Here is a 23,773-nt window from a genome sequence, read left to right as displayed (position 1 = left end):
GGTCTTTGCTGGTATCTCTCAGCATTGGCGTTGCTAGGCCATTCCTAGGGGGCTATAGCCTTGTGTATTATAGGGAATAATATTCAGGAAAAGAAAAACAATTTAAAAAAAAACAAGCCTTGTGCATTATAGGGAATAGTATTCTGAATATTTCACAGTTGGTTTGATACCTTTATCTCAAACAGTGTCAGAGTTTATTTAATTTGAGTGGGTACAGTACATAAAACATATGCAAAGATGTGGTTTTAGTACTCTATATAAACACAACAAAGTGTTTGGGATCAAAATATAACAGCCACAAAGACTTTAATTGGCATAAATAGAGTTTATAAAATAATTGAAAATGTAACTTTCAATGCAATGCATATTCCAGTGCATGAGGCAAAGAGGTTTGCATACTTGAGCTAAGGAAACAGGGTTTTAAACAGTACAATTTTGTACAGTAAACAGGTAGATGTGTGTGTGAGATCATGAAGACTTGTATTGTGTTTTTAAGGGTAACATCGTTCTTACATGATTGATTTTGCCACAGCCGTAGATATATACTGTATATATGTGTGTGTGTGTGTGTGTGTGTGTGTGTGTGTGTGTGTATAGTTCCGAGAGGAGATAGAAGGAACGAACAAGACAATCAAATGAGGCATCCAGTAATATGTCACGGTTATACTGTCCAAACAAATGTTTGTTCAAAATATATTTTATTTTAGATAATATTTAAAGTTTCAAAGCAGGTACACCACAACAATATATCTTTTAAATGATGTAGAAGTACTAATAGTATTGTTTTTTTCCCAGTAGTTTATGAGCTATTATATTTCAGCTTTGCTCAATCCAGTCATGGCATATAAAGAAACTGAAATCAAAACATAAAAATAAATAAATCTCTTATTAATGTCTAATGTTTAACTTGTTATTAATGTTTTGTAGTTTTTCCTTAGAAGCTTATGTGTCTAAAAACACTACTTTGTTAGCCATCAGCTGACATACAATATATTTCACTCCATTTAATATTTTGTGAAAGCATTTCAAGTAAACATCAGAAAAGGTGATCAATCTTTATATAGAGAACCACACAAAAACACACAATACATTTGTAGGTAGTGTTCTGTTTTTTTTGTGTTTTTTTTTTGTTTGCCTTCATGGAAGGTGAGATGTCTACTACAAAGAGAGGGAGTGAGCAAGACCGAAAACAGCTAGTGTCCCAGTCTCAAATTTCCAACTTAAAAAAAAATTGAAAACCAAAATACAATGAAGTGTGAGATCAGCGGTATTACTTAAACATTTTGCACAATACATTTGCTCTATGAGAAACCCTCTATGACATTCTAAAAGACAGTATTGAATAAAATGCTGTAAGTGAGAGTTGTATTTGGGTCATGGTTATTTGAATCAGATAACAGTAGCTACATGCACATATACAAACTCCAAACTCTTTAGACTTCCTATGAATCAGCAGAAATGACATAACATTCATAAATGATAGATTATTTGAAGGATTTTGACATTAAGGGTGCTAGAGTTTCAAGTGTAAAATACAGTACTGTTTCCTGTGTGAATTCTAATGCCTTCACAGACATTATGAGAATGAAATGTTATAAACCAGGCAGTGACATACAGAATATTACCATAAGACTCAACATATTTGTGCGTATCGAGTATGAATTATGATTTCTGTTGCACTCTTAGTCATTCACATGCTTCCTCCAGTCCTGGCATATTATAAAGTGCACATACAAGACCAACTCACTGTAGAATTAAACTGTATGTAGTAATTTTTCATAAGACGACGGCCACCAGACAGTTAAAACCCACCTAAACCAGGACTGGAGCACAGTGCAAGTTTGTCATAGAGCCATAAATGGTTAACATTTTACAAAATAGTGAAATATTATTGTACCACAAGTGGAGAGCTGTACTTTTAATGTGTTGTATGCTGTTTTAACTTAAGCTTGAGGTAAGTCGGTAATAGACAATGTACAGTTTAATATTTAAATGTAATATTAAATAGATGTTGTGTAGTTGTTCAGGTACAACAGTATTGGTCCAGTGTGTTACCAAGGCATCAGGAGAGCCGATTATCTCTTCTGCAGAAAACATTAAATTAAGGATATGACAACTGAATGTTTATTGCTTTTTTTAACATTTAAAGGGACAGCCCACCAAACACAAAATTAAATTCTGTCATCATTTACTCGTCCTCATGATGACTTCCTTTCTTCTAAAGAACACAAAAGAAGATATTCTAAAGAATGTTGAAATAAGAAAAAAACTGGGTGGGACAGGAAACTGTTATCAGCTACTGTTATCTTCTTTTGTGTTCTGAAGTAGAAAGGCATACAGGATCAGAACGATGTGAGTGCGAGTAGACAATGACAGAACTGTAATTTTTAAGGTGAACTATCCACAGATATTTCAGGTTATGCATCTTACCTGTTTATCCCTCTGGAGGAGGGCCATGAGAAGAGTGACACTTGTTTTTCTGTGAGAGAAACAGGTTCATTAGTTATAATTTGCATTTATATATATACAGTACAGACCAAAAGTTTGGAAACATTACTATTTTTAATGTTTTTGAAAGAAGTTTCTTCTGCTCACCAAGCCTGCATTTATTTGATCAAAAATACAGAAAAAACAGTAATATTGTAAAATATTATTACAACTTAAAATAATAGTTTTCTATTTGAATATACTTAAAAAAAAAAAATTTATTCCTGTGATGCAAAGCTGAATTTTCAGCATCGTTACTCCAGTCTTCAGTGTCACATGTAACATCCAGTATATCACATGATCATTTAGAAATCATTCTAATATTATGATTTATTATGAATGTTGGAAACAGTTCTGCTGTCTAATATATTTGATGAATAAAAGGTTAAAAAGAACTGAATTTATTCAAAATAAAAAAAGAATTTCTAATAATATATATTCTAATAATATATTTTCTTTACTATCACTTTTTATCAATTTAACACATCCTTGCTGAATAAAAGTATTGATTTTATTTTAAAAAAAAAAAGAAAGAAAAAAAAAATTACTGACCCCAAATTACTGACCAGTAGTGTATATTGTTATTACAAAATATTTATATTTTAAAAACATAGCTTCTTTTTTTTTTTTTTTTTTTTTTACTTTTCATCAAAGTATCCTAAAAAAGTCTCACATGTTCTGAAAAAATATTAAGCAGCAGAACTATTTCGAACTTTGATAATGAATCATTATATTAGAATAATTTCTAAAGGATCATGTGATAATGCTCCTAAAAATTCAGCTTGGCATCACAGAAATAAATGATAATTTAAAGTATAATAAATTTAAAAACAATTATTTAAAATATTTGTTTTTAAATGTTACATTTATTTCCTGTATTTTTGATCAAATAAATGCAGGCTTGATGAGCAGAAGAAACTTCTTTCAAAAACATTAAAAATAGTAATGTTTCCAAACTTTTGGTCTGTACTGTACAGTATATATATATATATTTTTTTTTGCATTATTTCACTACTGCACTCATTTAGCCATAAATTCAAAGCTGTTATTAACCTTATGGTGTAGACGGTAGTGAAGCGCTCGGTCTGAAAGCCATGGGTGTTTCAGGGACTGGGATGCACTCATTCTCCAACTGCACAAAAAACATGAGAGAGACTTGCATTAAAACACAAACACCCAGGTAATTTGTCAGAATTAAAAATACAGGAACACACAAACCTTTTGCTCTTCACAAGCAGGCGTGAGATGAAATCTTTGGCCTCCTCCGAGATGTCGGCAAACTCTGCTTCTTCAAAACTCCACTGACACGCCAGGATGTTATTTAGGGTCTCATTATCATCCTCACCCAGGAACGGAGACAAGCCACTGAGCCTACACACGCAAACACAGGTACGCTTTACAAATCTCTCTCCTTTTGGTATTATATGATTGTTCATTGATGTCTATATAGACTCACAGCATGTACGTGATGACACCTAAACTCCACATATCAGTTGGGAATGAGACAAATTCATAGTTGATAACTTCAGGAGCCAGGAACTCGGGTGTGCCAAAGTTCACCCTCAACTTTTCCCTGGGTTTATATCTGAAAGGAAGATGAAGAACAAAGTGGCGTGATAAAGGCAATAGATCCATGTCACAGTGTAAACACAGAAACAAATACTAACCTTCTTGCAAGCCCAAAGTCAATTATCTTCACCTTGTTTGTTTGTCGACTGACACAGAGAATGTTTTCAGGCTGTTGAGGAATAAACACAGGCATTTCAAACTTCTTGTTCTTTTTTATGCAGCTGATAAAATGCATATTATTAACAAGAATGTGTTTGGTACCTTTAGGTCAAGGTGTAATATGTACATCTTGTGCATGTACTGAAGCCCTTCACTGATCTGTCTGATGAACAGCACTGTGTCCAACTCAGTCAGCTTGTAGTTCTCATCTATGATCCGGTCAAACAGCTCTCCACCATCAACACTAGAGGGTACCGAGGGTACACAAATACACACAGAAACAAAGCATGAATGAGATTCAGTTAGTGAGAGTGAATGTCTTGTGTGAAATGTGTTTTTCGATGTAACTTACTACTCCATCACTAGAATGATTTCATGTCGAGATTCAAAGGCGGCATAGAGCTGGATCAGATTGGCATGATTCAACTGGTTCATCACTTCAATCTCACACTTTACTACCTCCTGACAACACAAACTTGTATGAAAATCAGTGATTCGTTACAATACATTTATCTTTTTAAAGCAGTGGTTCGAGAACCAGTGTTAAAATAAACTGAAAATATACTAAACTAAATTAAAACCTATCCAAATTGTTCAAACAAATAACATTATAAAAATTAAAAATGCTGAAATAAAAATACAATATAAATATTAGAAGAATAAAAAAACTAGAAAATAAGGAAATTACTAAAACTGAAATAAATTTTTTTTAAAAAGCCACATAACCACATTACTAAAACTTAAATTAAAATTAAAACTGATAATACCAAAAATAAAAGCTGATTCAAAACATTAAACAACACTATAATACTAAAAAATATCACTGTTGTGGGTCACCAAGTGATCCATAACTGAATTGGATGATTTAAAAAACAACAATAATGATGTCTTAAAACGGCCACAGCCATTTACCTTCTCCTTCTGACTCCTGGCTTTAATGATCTTGGCTGCTAATATCAGGCCAGAAGATTTCTCTTCACATTTGTGCACCATGCCAAAGCGTCCTCTAAGACAATAAAATAAAAAACACATTTAAATCACAAAGTTTGGAATCTTAAAATTCCCATGTTTTTTTTTAATACCGCAAAGGAAATGTACTGTAATCTCCTCTTGTCTCTAGGTATTTACTTTCACTAAGGGCTAAAAATATTCAGCATGTCTTATTACTCTCTCAGTATCTTTCCCCATCCATCCACACACACACCTGTCTGTCACTTTCATGCCCTTGTGTATCATGTGTCCTGTAAGCTATTAAAATGCTTAGCAATCTTGTGTTTAATGGGTTAATGGGTTTAAAGTCACAGGTATCTTTCTTTAAAAGTGCCTTTGATGTAAACAAATGTAATATAATATGATGCAACATTAATACTAACTCACCCTCCAAGTACTTCCTCTTTATTGATAGTGTAGTAACTTGTAATCTGGTGGGTCTTGGTTGTCACTAGACGGTGCTCAAATGGTGCAGGTGGAGGAGGGGAAGAATCTGAAGAAAAGATAGCAAATGTAATTACAAAAAGGGAAATAGATTTGCAGTGTTTCTTAGACTATTTTCTTACCAATGACATATTCATCAGTTACTGGCTCTGCATCTTTCCTCTCCTCTTCTGTCCCCTCCTCTGGTATATCTGGTCCCGCCTCTGCAGCTTCAAGTCCTGCTTCCTCTTCCTCCTTCAATTCCTTCTCCTCCTCCTCCTCCAGCGCCTCCTCCACTCGGCTTTTTTTAAGTTCATCTGTCAGATTCTCGTCAGTAACATGCCTCTTAGGGCTGAAAGTTGTTTCCAGATTCTCCTCACAGCTACATGAATATATAAATTAAAAGAGAGGCAATATAAAATATATATTATCTTAGTATCTTATTATATTTTCAAATATAATTAATTATATAAATCCATCGTTTTTTGAATATTGTTGTATTTTGAATATCGAGCAGCAAATCGGCATATTAGAATGATTTCTGCACATTTAGCTTTGCCATCATAGGAATACATGACATTTTAAAATATATACAAACAGAAAAAGTTCAATTGTAATAATAGTACACACAAGATTACTGTTTTTACTGTATTTTGATCAAATAAACGCAGCCTTTGTGAGAATCAGTCTTTCAGTCCCAAAATGTTTTAGTAGTAGCATATTAACTATTTCTTTTAACCAAATTCGCATCTGATTATCCAGGACATACCTTTCTGGTGTGACTGTAATGCTTTCATCTGTCTGGCCAGATGAGTTCAGCGCAGCTAGCTGGCTTTCTTCAGATAACCATAAAGCCTCCACTTCTTTTGACCTTTCATCTTCCTCCTTTTTATCCTCCTCTTTTATCTGTAATAATTCAGCAACAATTTCTTGCTCTCTTGCTTCTTCTTCCACTGCATCCTGTTGTTTGTCATCTTTTCTTTCCCTATGTTTCTCTCCTTCTTGCTCTTCTTCAATAAGATCCAGATGTGCAGCTGTGCTGACTGCTGTCTCTGCCGTGCATTGAGAAAGCTGATTGTTCTGTTGGTTGAGCTTCTGAACTTCTTCAAATCCAGCATTGACTAAGTCTTGAAAAGGAGGGCGAAAGAAATTAGTACAAAGAACAAAGAATCTTCAACATTATTAATCAGTTTATTTACAGATTTTCAATGTGACCTCAGGCTTTTAAACTCTACTGTTTTTTTTCCTCACCTGATTCATCCAGTGGTTTCTTTTTCTTCTGGGTTTTTAAACCTTTTTGGTAAACTTTAGATTTCTCTTTCCCATCCTTTTCTCTAAACTAGAGAGAGAGAGAAAGAAACAACAAATTCTAACCAGTGTAAAAAAACAACATGATCATTTATTAACACTCCTTTAAATAAAAACACCTGCTTTCAGTGACAAGTGCATGCATTCAAATGCTCTGAGCTGCTAATGCGCAATGAATCTGATATTTCTGATCACACACAATCATCTGCTATGAGCTGAATGTACAGCTGTGTCCTTGAGCTGCTACTGAGAATCACTCATCATGTCATCGGTCAATGTGTTTTATAAATGCCTCAAGCCAATGACCCGGACAATGAACCTGGCAACCCATGTTCTAGAAAAGCCCCTGGTGGAAATGCAGCACAGCTAGACACAAAAATAATTTGGAAAATAGAGAAAGAAAAAAGAGCATTTAATGTAGGCTATCCAACTATTTTGGATAAAGAACAAACTTCACACAACATAAAAAGCAAATGTGAACAATTCAAGATAAACAGACAAACAAAAATGTTTTCTCTCTTGTACAGAAGTCCACCTTTGTGCAACAATAACAATAACAATAACAATAATGCTTCACAGATTTTACTAACTATGCTAATTTTGCACATAAGTGTTTGTATACTGAGAAAAAGTGTTTTTGTTAATGTGTTTGGCTCATTCATTCACTGTAGTTTGTATTTGTTTACATCTGTACTTGAAATATGTACCCAAATGAGTAATTTCAAACAAAGAATTGGTGCATAAAACATCTAAACTTACCCTGCTGCTGGATTTTGAGTGTGTTTTTTTCAAGAGATCTGCCAATTTTGAGTGTTTCAACACTTCTGCAACAAAATTGACAACCTGCTGAATGCCGCTGACCAGTCGCTCCAAAGCATCAAGTCGCTGATCCTGTTGTTCCTCCTTCTCTCGAACAGTTTCTATAACGACACGCACATCACACAACATCTGCTCCATGCTTCGTCCACCTGCAGCTGTGCCTTGATCTAGACCGATGGTATCTAGTCTTTTCAGAGACGCTTCCTGCAGGGCGAGGAGTTTGTCCATCTTATCACTCAGATCATTGACTTGTCCTTCAATATGTACAAGAGAAGAAGACGAGGAGGATTTTGATGAAGGCTCATTAGAAATCGATGAAGATGGATGTTTGTTTGAGGTAGAAAGTGAAGCTCTTTTTGCTGTTGCTCTTCCACCGTTCAGTCGTTTCTGAGGATGAAGTGGTTTGGGGTCATAAACCCGAGCAAGAGACTTCACAAGATTAGAGCTCATGATGAAACTAAAACAAGTTCAAACAAATAGAAGTTAAGCTTATTTTCTTCACATCCTCTTGAAAATGCTTCCCAACCTACAGTTAATTTGTTCCCCTTCTCATTCCCTTGCTTTCTCTCTCTATGATGTCTTCAGCTTCAAAACCGATGCTTTTTATAGGGGTAAGCATGCTTCTTCCTATTGGCCGGCGTGTGAGTGGTCAATGCACTGTTGCTGTTATCTTCTGGAGGAGGGGCAGTGGTGTGCGATCAGAGTGTGAATCCTGGAGCCAGGTGTGAAGACATTGAAACCAGAGTGGGTGCAAGAAAAAGGGCCCGATGGATTCAAAGAGTGACGTATCGACAGCACTGACAGATCATTTCAATGTAAAGACTTTTAAACCAGTAGATTTCTCCTGATCGACTGACACCCCAGATAAAGGGACTGTGTTCACATGTTACTGTACAGAACTCTGACCCCTTTGTTCCAGGCTAGAGAACGCAATGAGCCACAATGAACCAAGTGCAAATGTGTGATTGAACAAGAGCAGGTGGGCACAGCTGAGTCTATTGAAAAACGGGCACAGAATAGTTGTTGGGACATTGAAATGGCTCAGACTTCTATTTTCAACCAGGTTCCACTGTCTTGTAATTCAGCAAAGCTCCATATGAGCCTGAATTTGAACTGTATGAGAAAAATGCTTTTGACTACTAGAGTATGTTTTAGAAGCAAAGACTATATGTCTTTCTAATAGGAGATTACATGAAATTTAATGTGTTATTTGCTGTTTTTGTTGGTTTTTTTGTATTTGTGTGGTTTACAAGCAATTTCTGAGTGAAAACTCGAAGCTGTTTCAACACCAATTTTTCTCTTTAATAGAAAGAAAACATGTAGATGGAAGTTTAAATGTTTGTTCCCACAGTAATGAGAAAATACGTACTATTATATCAAGGAATATTAAAACTGTGATTTCCAAAGATCTAAAAAGTCCTAGAAATTATAACAGTTTTTGCACAGAGACACTATCCACAGCCACAGATCCAATACCTTGGCCATGCCCTCAATGCACCTAGTTATCAAGGCACTATAATAGAAATCATTTTCTTTGGAAACTGACATTGTGCCACAGATGCTGTCAAAAGAGCTTAACTTAATATTTAACAAGGAGTATTCCTTTAAAATCATTCCAGCTCACATAACACATACAAGACCTTTTCCACACTAATCTTTCAGCCTGTCAGCAATGAACTGGCTTATAGTTGCTAACCTTTTTACAACACCTTTCTGTTTGCCATATACAGGAATCTGACCATTCTTTAAATCACAGTAAACCCCATAAGGAATAGGAATTTAATAAAGTATAATCTAAATTAATAGATTCACACAAGTAAAGAGAATGACAGTAAGCCAGGACAATCCACAGACAGGTGCTACAGTGTACTTTTACCATAAACAGATAGATATAGTCCTGCTAAATGCCCTTTTCACACGCTACACTGTAACCCGATAGCTTGTAAATATTAACAAAACAACTAAGCAGAGGGACCGATAACATAGCTAAGCGTACAATAATCTTATTTTAGACTGGATAGTTGTGGGCCACACTTTATGTGATAGACTACTTCATTAAAAGCATACAGGTGATTGCTTGAAGGAGTAATGGTTTGTTTTCTGATTGGCTGATGTATTAATAGCTAGCCGCTGAACATTCAGTAATCTCGAGAGGATTGGTGGCACCTTCGGAATGGGAACTTGATAATGTGAAGTGAGCTCCACCGTTCTGACAACAAGGGCTTATAAAAAGAGACTAAGTGCTCACATTCCTTTGTGTGATGGATAGTGTTTGTGTGCGTACATGCCTGACTGTGTGTATTTGTGATTTAATTACTGGTTACAAAACCATCTAGCCTCACATGGAGATGGAATGAAGTGGCATTGAACACATGATTATATTAGAATGTGTTTTGCAATAGAAATGCATTTCGTTGCATAAAACGCATGGGTTCAATCAGAGGGACTGTCATTCACCCATGACTTTTATCCACTGGGACAATTTTGCATAAATCTACAAGATCAAATCAGCATATTAGAATGATTTCTGAAGGATCATGTGACACTGAGGACTGGAGCAATGGCTTCTGAAAATGTATATTTGCCATCGCAAGAATACATGACATTAGAAAATGGATTCATATAGAAAATAGTTATTTTTGAATTGCAATATTTCTTATTTTTATTGTATTTTTGCAGATATATTCAGATCTGCTGATATTTCTTATATTAACGGGGTGGTGTATGGCACTGATGTTTCCTTTATGTCTTGGAAAGAGGCTGATAAACAAACAGAAATCTAATGAGGTGGAATAGAATGGCATTGCATGTGTTACATAATGGGGTAACATGATATGACGGCCCTGAAGAGATGATCAAAGATGGGCAAAGAGCTAGGGATTATATAGGGTGTAGAATATGTGTAGAATGACAAACAGGACTCACACAGAGACATAATTCATACTTAAGCAGCTGCAGACTGATTGTATAAACTGTCTGAAAGTCACAGCAGATGTCACATAACTTCAGTACATCAGAGTAATACACAAACAGATCTTAAAACACATTATCATTTGATATGAGAATCACATTAGTGTTTTATCATGATTTAAGGTTTGGTAAAATAGGTTTATAGCCTCATAACCATTGTATAGAAATGAATTTACATTCATTAAACAGCAGTTACATTTATAACAAAACATGAAGTAAAATGCCTGCAGTGTTTAATTTATTTAAAAATATAAAATACAACTGCTGTATCTGTAATAAAGTCAACTATATTAGTATGTGAATTATTAAATGACATACGAAGGGGTCAAATTTTTTACTGAAACTCCGTCAGTAATTTTGGTTCATCTCAAACAACAAATTTGGATTTTACTGTCTCTAGCACTGGTAACTAACATACATACATACATACATACATACATACACTAAGCAATTAAGGACAAAACTGCCTTGTTTCTAAAATACTATTCTAAATTCTATTCTAAAATTCTAAAATAGAGTCTGTGTCCATAATATACTATATGAAATGTGTCAACTCAGATCTGCAGACTATGTAGTGTATTCCAACCATAAATGTTGTTAACCAAAGAGTTGATGGTACCCAACTGAAAATGTATTTCAATACTATAGTTCAAATCTATTTACTGACATATCACTTGAGACTTTTTTTTTTTTTTACTTTTTTTTTAATTATAATTAAACTTTATTTGGGATATCACTTTCTTAATATTAAGCCTAAAATGAGTTTTAATGCCACTATTGAAGAGGATTGCATGATCTTTGAATAATATCGTTTTTTAAATGCAAGATATATTAAGTGTACCTAAAGTATACTTGCAATAGTTCCACTTTAGCACAATCAAATATACTTCAGTGTATCTTTAGTTAGACCTCAGCACTACTTCCACACAATTAAAGTGCATTAAACACAAAATTATTTGGAGTATTTTTATTAAGCACATAAATATGTAAATGTATTTGTAGTATACTTAGCATGAAATAAATGTATTTAAAATACATTTCAATAGGGTAGTCAATAGCGGGAAAATTACTATGGAAGTTAATGGCTACTGTAAACTGATTGGTTACCAACATTCTGTGTTCAACAGCAGAAATACACTCATGCAGGTTTAGAACAACTTGAGGGTACTGTAAATGCTGACAGAATTTTCATTTTTGCATGAACTATCCCTTTAAACTGTGACAGTTCATGTGATATACCACAAGGGGGCAAAGATTACATACAACTGTATGCTAGAAATCTACTTTGTAGGAACCTGATAGAATCCTCAAGGGTGCATGTACAATAATTCAACTAAATAACAACACAATGTTTTTTCTGTCCTAGTATGACAACTATGTCCCCAGAACAACCAGTCTGAATGTGATGACAGCCCATAAAATCAGAGTGCTGCTGAATACCTTTTTAACTACCTGAAGAGACTGAGTGTCAATCACCTTTTAAATGGCTCAAAATTAATCCCCTTATAAATGTGTTAGATGCATCATGCTGGCACAAGCAAGTGGAAATGTCTGCACTGGCCAGAGAATGTCCATTTGCGTGTGTGATAAAGAACAAATGTACAGGTGCAACAGTAACCGTACACCAACAATGTAATCCTTACTAGAAACTGTAAGCAGAGAACTTTAAAACCGGTGTGGATGTGCATATTCGTTCACATGTATGTGTCCGCAAGAGTGTGTTTGCTGCATCTCAATATTCAGTCTGTGCATATATAGAAAGAGCATGCGCAGGAGGCTATTTCAGGGTGGGAGGTAACAAAATGCCCCCCATTCCCTGATGGATTCCACCCACCCTGCATATTTGTCTTATTTTCCAGTAAAATATCCCTACAGATGTGAAGATTTACAAGTAAACATTTGCTAAATATTTACTTTTACATTTAAATAAAAAAAAAATGTCAGAAGCATAATTACTTAAATTTTAAGGCATGTTTTTTAGTGACCATATATTCCCCATATATTATAATATAATTAACATAATGGTAACATTACCAAGCAAGTGTCCCAGTTGGAATAAGAGACCCAGTTGTTTCTTAATAAACTTAGCTGAGGTTTATTTTTAAAAAGCAATATGGTCAACTTAATTCAAAATATAGGGGGATATTATATATGTAATATAAAAGAATATTGATTAATAACCTTTTTTTCCACTTTTTTAATTTTTATTTTAAGCAGTTTAACCAACACCAGTATTAACAGCAAGTACACAGCTAAATAAAATAAGGCTTGGTTTTTATGTTACTTCAAAGTGTAACTCCATTTAAAGTTATATGCTAACAAATAACATTATAAAGGTGCAAAAGCCTCAATTCAAAGACATTAAAGGGATAGTTTACCCAAAAATGAAAATTTTATGTTTATCTGCTTATTCCCAGGGCATCCAGGTGTAGGTGACTTTGTTTCTTCACAAACTGAGATTTTAAACACAAACCGTCTGTTATTCTTATAATGGATGTGAATGGGAATCAAGGCTAAAACAATCTCTCAAATGGACTGTTGACACTCTAGAGTATCTACAATCTCTATTAGGAGTGTCAATGGTCCACTTGAGAGACAGGTGGCGGTAATGCATTTATAAATCTGCAATCCGCAGTAGGTTCTAGGATTTTTTTTTGTTGGGGGTGCTAAGGGGCTTAACAGTTTAGAGGGGTTGCTAAAAAAACTAATAAAATTGAGTGAAAGTAATGAATGTCTACAAGCTTCAGCTATCTATCTAAATAGCATAAAAATTCAGACACCTTGTGTTTTTTTTATACAGCAGCTTCGAAAAAGGCAAATAAAAAATATTCTGTGGTATTAAACTTCTCATATGCCACTGTTATTAGTAATATTACTTTTAATTCCAAATGCCAAATATGACATTTACAAATCAATATGATATGAATGCATATAGAAATTGTTCATTGTTTTATTTTATTTATTTTTATTTTATTTTTTACATGTCAACGATAGCTAGAGATATTGTCAAAATTAAGAGGACTTAGCATTTTCAATTAATGTAGGCCTGTTACATTCTTCTTCTTATTATGCCTTTTATTATTATTAGGTTACTTTTATTATTAAATTACATTAGATTATTGCCCCGCAATAATTTCATAGTGCATCACTGCATGAAGCACTGTGACGATAATTAAAATCTTTTTTTTTTTTTTTTTAAACAGGTCTATTAGTTTATTAATTATAGACCTCTAACACAGCAGTAATCAATGACAATTAAGAGGAGCTTTATTTTGTGCAACGATTTTCAAAAACAGCTAAATATTAAGGGGATAATTTAAGACATTTTTATATATACCATTATCAGCATATGTTGAATTAGTTTCGCTAGTGGATCGCCATAAAGCAAGAAGAAGAAGAAGACAGCTCATGCGCCTGCTGCTGAGAACGCGCTCAGGAGAGTTCAAACAGTTCGGACATTGTGTGAATCAGAGATAAAAAAAAAAACTGATATACCGTAATTCCTCAACTAAAAACCGGTATTCAAATAAACGCCGGGCCTCTTATAGTGGCCGGAGGCGTGGTCAACATGGACAAATAAAGACCGGGGGAAAATTTGTGCAGCAGAGCCAGATAACGAACGTACACACCCACTGCCGGAGCGTTTCTTGTACTCGAGTCAAGAACCGGTTGCCTCGTTTTCGGATCACCAGTACACTGAACCGAGAACCGTTTCTGTCGGACGCGTCTGATTTGAGAACCGAGGAGCTGATGATACTGTGCGCATGCATGATTCAGTGTGAAGCAGACTGACACAGAGCGCGTCTGAACCGAACTGATTCTTTTAGTGATTGATTCTGAACTGATTCTGTGCTAATGTTATGATCTCTGTCCACTGGAACGCTATTCGCTTTTAATTTAAAACTGGTTATTTAAAACAATTACTTATCAAACAGATGGAATTAGAAATAAAGGCCTGCCTCTAATAAAAGCCTGCTTCAAATAAAAGCCTGTTACCTTCTGCAGTTCAGGTAAATAAAGGCCCTGGCTTTTATTTGAGGAATTACGGTAAATACTGTTCAGTTTCAAGCATGGACCGATTGCCTTTACACAGCAATGCATCATCATATCACTCTGGAGCCCAAGACCGGTTTCCCACTGAAGCTAAGCAGGGCTGAGCCTGGTCAGTACCTGGATGGGAGACCTACTGAGAAAACTAGGTTGCTGCTGGAAGAGGTGCTAGTGAGGCCAGCAGGGGGTGCTCACCCTGTGGTCTGTGTGGGTCCTAGCGCCCCAGTGTAGTGATGGGGACACTATACTGTCAACAAGCATCGTCCTTCGGATGAGACGTTAAACCAAGGTCCTGACTCTCTGTGGTCAGTAAAAATCCCAGGATGTCTTTCAAAAAGAGTGGCATCCTGGCTAAATTCGCCCATTGGTCTCTGACCATCATGGCCTCCTAACAATCCCCATATCTGCTGATTGGCTTCATCACTCTGTCTCCTCTCCACCAGTAAGCTGGTGTGTGGTGGGCGTTCTGGCGCACTATGGCTGCCGTCGCATCATCCAGGTGGATGCTGCACACTGGTGGTGGATGAGGAGATACCCCCAGACTATGTAAAGCGCTTTGAGTGCCTAGAAAAGCGCTCTATAAATGTAATGAATTATTATTATTATTATTGTTATTATGAGCAGCAGGGTTTAACTTGGGTTTGTTTGAATATGTTTTTTTGTTTGTTTGTTTGTTTGTTTGTTTTATTGTACGTTTTAGTTGTGATTCCTATTCACATCCATTATAAGACTGATAGACTGCAACGGTTTGTGTTAAAAATCTCAGTTTGTGTTCTACTGAAGAAACAAAGTCACCTACATCTTGGATGCCCTGGGGGTAAGCAGATAAACATCCAGTTTTCATTTTTGGGTGAACTATCCCTTTACGACTGTGCTGCAAAGTGCAATAAATTAATTTTTACAACAAATCTTATTTATATTAGTCCAAAAGGGTTACCTGGGATTGCTTTACATCAACATAGGGATAATCTTATTTTTTTCTGTCTCAGTAGGAAATATATTGTTTGAGACATTTAGCAATTGAGAGGTAATAAATGCAGCTCTGGAAATCCATAATTTAATACAAATAAAGCTTATGACTTAGGTAATATAATACAATCTAGTAATATAGTAGTAAAATCTATAAAAGTGAATGCAGTTCATGCTGCTGTGCTGAATCACAGATGACACAACAGTCATATTTTCTAAATGCACGCATTCAAATTGCTTATATTCAGCAAAACTCTGTTCATTGTAAAACAGTTTATTAAATTAAAAAGTATGAGCATGGTTAAACTATGGCTAGCTGAAGAACAAGAGATATTTAATTAAATAAATTTAAAACAAATTGGATTTATAAATACATAAACCTGGTTATTGTGCATTTAAACACATTTAGTTCATTAGTACTATCACAGAGACTTCCCCCCTTTCATCCATGACTGGTAACGTATGCAGTTTATTGTGTAACCCAAATAAATGACAATTTTCATACATGCAAATCAAATACACAAATCTTAAGCTTAGGCCAAAAAGATGGCAGACATCCCTCAATATATATATGGCCACATGGTGACACCTAACAAGTGTGCAGTCTTTCATAGTGTAGAGCTGTCGATATGAACCTCCCTCCCTCTTCACCTCCTCAGACACCTCTAAATCAGACACGAAGACAAGAAGACTTGAGTTAAGCCAGAATTTTCACATTAGCACATGCTGTTCTAAACCAAGGGACAGATTATTTCAGGAGTAACACTATATTTTCTGTGCTTTTCCTAACACGTCAACACTTATCTTTACTCGATAAATTTTTTCTGGCAAACATTAAAGTAAAATAGATTTTTTTGTGGGTTGAGAGTGAACTACTCTAAAAGAGCAGATCAGAGTAGCAGAGATTTCCACATAATGTATAAAGTACACTTCTGAGTTCCATTTTTTCATGCATTAAAGGCACAAATCCTATATTCACTTGTTTTTCTTAAAATATATAAGCAAAAAAATTATCTATCTAGTTTTAAACATCAAATGTCTATAATGGGGATTTTTATTATGTAATATTTACATTCTAAATGTAAAAATTGATCTGTATTTTACAAAAAAAGTTCCTTAATGTGCACCCAAAAGTCATTATTTAGTCACCCTCAAATTGTTCCAAACCAATATGAGTTTCTTTCTTCTGTTAAACACAAAAGAAGATAATTTGAAGAATGTTGGTTACCAAACAGCTGGTATTGACGTCTATACAATTTTTCATCCATAATATCCAAGTCAGTGATTACATTCAACAGTTTGGTTGCAGACATTCTTCAGAATTTTTTTTTTTTTTTTTGTGTGTGTGTGTGTATATATATGTGTGTTCAACAGAAGAACGAATCTCATAGGTTTTGAACAACTTGAGGGTAAATAAATGACAATTTTAATTTTTGTGTGAACTAGGGGAGGGCAATATTCTGGTAGACATGATTAGCCAGTAGAAATTTGTCAAATGTAGTTTTTTGGAGTACTGTGTCTATCACATTTCACATTCACGTGACGTTGCTGTACTACATGGTCGCAAAAACACTTATCGTCTGTATGCGTTTTAAGCATTGCGGTTTAAAAAACAAATGACTTTAAGCTGTTGAAGCACAATCAGCAGTGAAAGAGAACTCATTTCGCTATATACGCACGTAGTCTGAGAGACTGTTTCTGAGCACTGTCAGAGAAGTGTGTGCAAGGAAAGACACGTATAACTATTATATTATATATTACTAATATACATTTATACACAGTGAAGAATATGCAGTGTTTTTATACAGTATATTTGATTACTTTATGCAATGTATGTAGCATTTCTTTTTTTGTTGTTCTTATGTTTTTTTGTTCTATTGCTTGTAATAACTTTCTTATTTAATCACTGAATGATTACTTGTCTTCAGTGGGTTTGGGGTATTAATTTTTGTGATATTGACTCTGGTGACAAAATTTATGAAATTTCTATGGTATCCGAAACGTAGATACCATAAAGACATTATTTAAAGCAAAAACAACTATATATCATTGCCTCGAAATAAAATTACTCATATTGTAATATGAGATTTTGGTCATATCACTAGGGTGAAATGTGCCTTAAAAATTGTGATATCTAAAAAATGAACTCATTTCGACCTGACCCTTTTCGGGGAAGTCGTGGCCTAATGGTTAGAGAGTTCGACTCCAAACCCTAGGGTGTGTATTTGAGTCTCGGGCCAGCAATACGATGACTTAGGTGCCCTTGAGCAAGGCACAGAACCCCCGAAAGCTCCCCGGGCGCCACAGCATAAATGGCTGCCCACTGCTCGTATTCTGAGTATGGGTCACCATACTTGGCTGTATGTGACTTCAATTCTAAAGAACGATGGGAAGTCAAGTAAATGATATTACCCCCCTTTATTCATTTATTAATATTAAAATAAAGCAATCAGCTAGCAGCACTTCATGACTACCAATAATGAGTCAGTTATAATTACCTCATGCACTATATAAGCAACACTAATATTTGTGGTTGAGACACATGTTGTTCTGAATGCCACTTGGGTGGGATGTCAGATCACCGAAATGACAATGGTGTCGAAACTAACATGAGAGAAGGGAGACAGTGAATCACAGTACACCTTCACTCTTTTTGCATGTGTAGTCTATACGTTTCTATGAGGATGTTGCATTTCACTCTATTAAACTCTATTAGATATTAGCAGTGCAGTTTAGTCATCTCATTTTCAAAATATTGCTATTATAATTGTGACAATTTAGCAATATATTCATTGATTTATTAAGCATAACTATATAGAAAAGTGCTCTTATTAACAGATCTTTTTGTGATTTCTATGTTGCATGATTAGTTCTGTCATGTCACGTTACATCACTTGTTCTATGATAAGTCTATCTTATTTACTTTATATGGGAAAAAAAATACTTTCTTTTGATAGTCCACTTTAGACATTCTACTAACAGTAAGTAACTTTGCAACTAGCAGTCATTAGAGTTTTAGTAGACTGTCTGCTTAATATCTTCTAACACTTTACTTTGATGGGTCCACAACACACAACACATTGACTATGAGCAACTTTTCACTGTCAATTTATTCGACTAACCCTAAACCTAATCTAACAGTTTAATCTGAGAGCTACAGTAGCAGACAGTTTGCAAATAAATGAGAATTAGTTGACATGTAGATACAAAGTTACTTATAGTTAGTTGAATGTCTAAAGCGAATTATCAAAATAAAGTGTAACCAGACTTATAAACCACACTGAGAAAATATTAGGTGCACTTGGATTCTATATATCACCTTAAATCACCTGTGCACTTTAATCAGTATTATCAAAACTGTCTGCTTTGTGAAAAAGTGCAAAGATAACCCATTTCAAATCAAAACAAAATTTACAATTCTATATATCCTACAGGAATCTCTGAAATGGACAAAATCCTAAATATCATAATCATATTTAGCTTTTAAATCTGTTTCTTTTGAGCATCAATAGGTAGCCATGCATCAGATAAACCTCCAGTCTAAAAAACTCAATTAACTACATGAATGAATTTTTATTCATAAGAACATTATGCAATATTGCTCATTAGTTGGAAATTTAGTTAAATCAGTTTTACGTCTTCAGTTCTATATTTTCTTTAAAGACCTCATAATTACCATCACGAACCACTTTAGGGGCTCTATATCATACATTTACAGCTATTTGATTTAACTTTACCATGGATTATTCAAAGCTAATAAAAATGAATGAAACATGCTTTATGTAATATAAGACATTGCTTAGCATTCAAATCATGATTTCATGTAAATACATTCATGTGGATTAGCACAAAATGAAATTTGGAGGAAAAATGTTGTACCTGAATGTCAATAGATGCACTTTCTGGTGAACTGTCTCTTTTCCTCTTGTATGTAAATAAATTCCAAAATCGTCTCCATAGGATTGATGCAACCAAACACACACTTCCCACAATCCATAGGTCCTTATCCTGCAAGAAGTTCTCCATGTCACCTACATTCACACCCAGCAAGTCTCCACACAACTGCAGCCTATCTCTTTCTGTTAATGCCGGTCTGGTTGTTGACATGAGCCGTGCAGGCGAGCTACAGATTATGAAAGGTGGGCAGTCACAGCAAAGGAGAGACGTGGGTAACGGGGATAGAATGCTCCCCCTCTTCCATATAAGGAGCAAAACATCTGTCAGTCAGTGAGACAAGAGGTGGACAGGTGGAACCCTGGCTCCACGGCAAACGGAGGGCAGTTAGCAGAACTTGATGTATCCTTTAACGTTAGACACAGCACTTAAAGTGCTCACTCACACTCTCTCTCTCTCTCTCTCTCTCACACACACACACACACACACACAATGGGGTGAATGGCACATGGCCTGTATAATCTATCACATCCATACGCAAGCAGCATACTCAGCATATCTAAGGTACACTGATACTTTAGAGCATTTTTAAGAGAAATGGCAACTTGTCACAGATTCTCCACATGTGTGACTACTATAATCAGACTAGAGATATGTGCACGTGCACGATGACATTCAAACACACAGTCACAGCTATTCAAAACACCAAGGCTGTGTAATCACACTCACAAAGCGATAAGAGATATGTTGGGGGTTAAACTGTAACAGTAGCGATCTGATTTAAATAGACTACAGTTCTTGAGTTACTTCTTTCTGACTTTGCTTTTCACCCTATAGGTCATCTGGCACAAAGACACAATACACAGTAATATAAAACACAAAGAATTTGTGTTGTGTGAATTTATATATATATATATATATATATATATATATATATATATATATATATATATATATATATATATATATATATATATATATATATATATATTAGTGGTGGGCATAGTTTAATTTTTTTAATCTAGATTAATCTCACTGTGATCTTGAAATTAATCTAGATTAATCTAGATTAAAATGGCTCATTCGAATTCTGCCGAAGGCATTCAGAATATGTGTGTTACCCAAATAAAATTGACAAACAGTAAGTCTTTGAGAAGGGGTTTATCAAGCTATATGCGCTTATATATACATATTCATATACATTCAGCCTTATGCAAGGAGCATAATAGAATATGCAGAATATATTCATTTCCATATAACTATTCACAATGAAACATTATTAAAACTGTATATTAAAAGGTAAAAGGCCCAACCAAGACAAAATAAATTAATATTTTGTGATAAATAAATAAATAAAATCTTGTTATTATAAAATCCATGATCTGTCCAGTGACCAACAGGTTTCCCTCAACTACAAGCAGGTAGATGGTACGTTTAAAGGGGTGTTTAAAGGAATATTCCCACTCAAAATTATTATTATTAATTTTTTAATGCTAACCACATTAGTTTCACATCACTGATATGAGAAATGTCACAGTTGTAGTCGTATGCACTGGCCTATTGAGTCAGCAAGCAATGCAGTAAAATATTACATGAACTGGCGCCCCCTTCTGGACGGTCAGTAAACATAACATATACAGTGCCACTGCACGTTTACGGTAGGCTATACAGTACATGACCTTACTGCTTTTTTTTTTTTTTAAGTTGATAAACGTTTATAATAGGTTTATGACAAACGTTTTTGGGTGTGCTGGCATGGAACAACATTACACTCAACCAATCAGAATTGAGGTATAACTTTTCAGGAAATAATCTGTTTTAGCCTTACAATCAGGTGCTTCTATACCCTTGTTAATCAGCTACAAAATTCCCTCTGATTTTACAAATAAATTATGGGTAGGGTTAGGTTTAGGGGCAGGGATTGGGTTAAGTTGTTATTTTTGGACAATAATGTTGATCCACGATCATCGAAAGATGTTGATCCAGGAACATGTCTTCCTTGGCAAAATCGCATGTGTATGTTGGACTGCGTGTTAACGTGTGCATGTGCAATCTCAATAAAAAATATCCAAAAGTATGGCATAGCTTGTAAGTGAAGAAAGTATTTCAGCAAAAGTTGAACTTGAAAGAATTTTGTAGTTATTTTCAAATGAACTGTGATATGCTGTCACATACCACAGACAACAATGCCCTAATTTTGCAAAAACAAACAAGAAATCTCTTCACAGTTATAATGGGAGTGATTCGTGGCAATCCAGCTCCCTCTATGGGAATATTTAAAACAACACAACTGCCTTCAAATAAAGTACAGCAACTTATACACTACCCTTAAAACTTTTGGGTTGGGAGATTCCTTAAAAATTTCTTAAAGTCTCACCCAAGGCTGCATCTATTTAATCAAAAATAGAGCAAAAAAGTAATAATGTGAAATATTATTTAAAAAAAAAAAAATACCTGTTTTGTATTTGAATATGTTTGGCTTCTAACCAAAATATCTGTTCTTTCAAAATAACCTCCAGAAGTTTTTTTTTTTTGTCAGTGTCTAACTTTTTTTCTTTTGTAGAGTTACCTGCTCCAGGGTCTTTAGTTGGACATGTTTGAGCTCCCAGTAGCAACGCATTCTTTCTACTCTTTCAAGGTGGCCAAAAAATGCAAGTTGACCCATGCCAAGTCCCTTGACCCGTGATTCCTCTCCCTCCATGGTTCTGTTGTTATGAAATGCAGGACATGGATGGGCAGCAGCTGTTTTACTAGACGTGGCACACTTTCTCTTCTTGTCTGCAGTAAACTTTGTATTGTCTTTTGAGCTAAAAGAGAGAGAGAGAGAGAGAGAGAGAGAGAGAGAGAGAGAGAGAGAGAGAGAGAGAGAAAGCAATCAACCAACCAATCAATCAATCAATATGGGGGAAAACTCAATAGGTCTTGAAGTCAGCTGATTCTGATACACAAGCTTTATTAGACTGATATTGCTTCTATCCACCTTATTTTGCAAGACGTAGCTTCTGTTAATGTGTAAGATTTTCAATTCATTAATATGGTATAGGTAGAATAAATGACTAGAAGATTAAGAAAGTTCAGTAAACACTTAAAATGATAATAATGCTAACAAATAGTAGTTTGCAATATAAGCAGCATAACAGACTATTTTGGACCACTAATGACACCGGATACAACACTTCAATAAACATCAAGTTAATAATGAGTAGGTTACATTTTAGACACAATACTGACGTTATTTTGTCTATGTTGCTAACCCAACACAAAAATGGCTGTTTTTAACTATTCACACAGATTATTCAACAGAGCAACACAAAGTAGAGCATTCCTGAATGAATCGGTTCAGAAGGAATCAGCTCAGTGAATGATTCAATGACTCATAAAGACTGCTGGATTCAGAGCTGTATACTATCATATTACCCTTACTATCTGAGCCATATAATTAAATGGTAAAAACAGTAGAATGCTGATACACCATTTTAAAATCAGCAAGTCACTAGTTTTGTTTCATGATCAATCTGCATTCGTTTTGGGTAAAATAAATGAGTGAATGACTCACACTTAAATACAGTTTGCCCTCACCAACTGCCATAACGATGTAACTGCAGAAAGAGTCAGTGAAAACGGCTTATACACAGAATAACAGAAAACAGACATCAATTATTGAACGTGACAAATCTTTATCTATTTTTTACATATATATATATATATATAAACAGGTGCAGCATCTAAAAAAAAAAGAATGTCAGAAATTTGAATGTTCATTTATTTCAGTAATTCAACTCAAATTGTGAAGCTTGTGTATTAAATAAATTCAATGCACACAGACTGAAGTAGTTTCAGTTTTTTTTTTTTTTTGTGATGATTTTGGCTCACATTTAACAAAAACCCAACAATTCACTATCTCAACAAATTAGAATACTTCATAAGACCAAACATTTTTAGTGAATTGTTGGCCTTTTGGAAAGTATGTTCTTTTACTGTACATGTACTCAGTACTTGGTAGAGGCTCCTTTTGCTTTAATTACTGCCTCAATTCGGCGTGGCATGGAGGTGATCAGTTTGTGGCACTGCTGAGGTGGTATGAAAGCCCAGGTTTCTTTAACAGTGGCCTTCAGCTCATCTGCATTTTTTGGTC

The 23,773-nt window shown here is 34.8% G+C and overlaps 1 protein-coding gene across 3 annotated transcripts; it reads right to left on the bottom strand.

Annotated features, from left to right (window-relative positions):
• Positions 1-1,231: 1,231 nt before the first annotated feature.
• On the bottom strand, positions 1,232-22,425 carry mylk4b (myosin light chain kinase family, member 4b). 3 transcript variants are annotated; one of them, XM_059512826.1, is made up of 14 exons: positions 22,208-22,425; positions 6,880-6,967; positions 6,398-6,755; positions 5,772-6,010; positions 5,593-5,698; positions 5,128-5,221; positions 4,568-4,677; positions 4,318-4,459; positions 4,155-4,225; positions 3,944-4,072; positions 3,706-3,858; positions 3,541-3,619; positions 2,431-2,479; positions 1,232-2,084 (listed from the first exon to the last, which is right to left on the bottom strand). In XM_059512826.1, the coding sequence occupies exons 1-13, from the start codon at positions 22,337-22,339 to the stop codon at positions 2,435-2,437; spliced, it is 1,746 nt and encodes a 581-aa protein (XP_059368809.1). In that variant the 5' UTR covers positions 22,340-22,425; the 3' UTR covers positions 1,232-2,084; positions 2,431-2,434. The 3 variants fall into 3 exon arrangements, with proteins under 3 accessions (XP_059368809.1, XP_059368807.1, XP_059368806.1); XM_059512824.1 differs by lacking the exon at positions 22,208-22,425 and adding an exon at positions 19,624-19,817; XM_059512823.1 differs by lacking the exon at positions 22,208-22,425 and adding an exon at positions 7,696-8,336.
• Positions 22,426-23,773: the final 1,348 nt, after the last annotated feature.

Source organism: Carassius carassius, chromosome 27 (genome assembly GCF_963082965.1).
Source record: "Carassius carassius chromosome 27, fCarCar2.1, whole genome shotgun sequence".
NCBI classification, from domain to species: Eukaryota; Metazoa; Chordata; class Actinopteri; order Cypriniformes; family Cyprinidae; genus Carassius; species Carassius carassius.
Note: the sequence above shows the minus strand (reverse complement) of the source record. Positions and strands in the feature narration are given on the sequence as shown.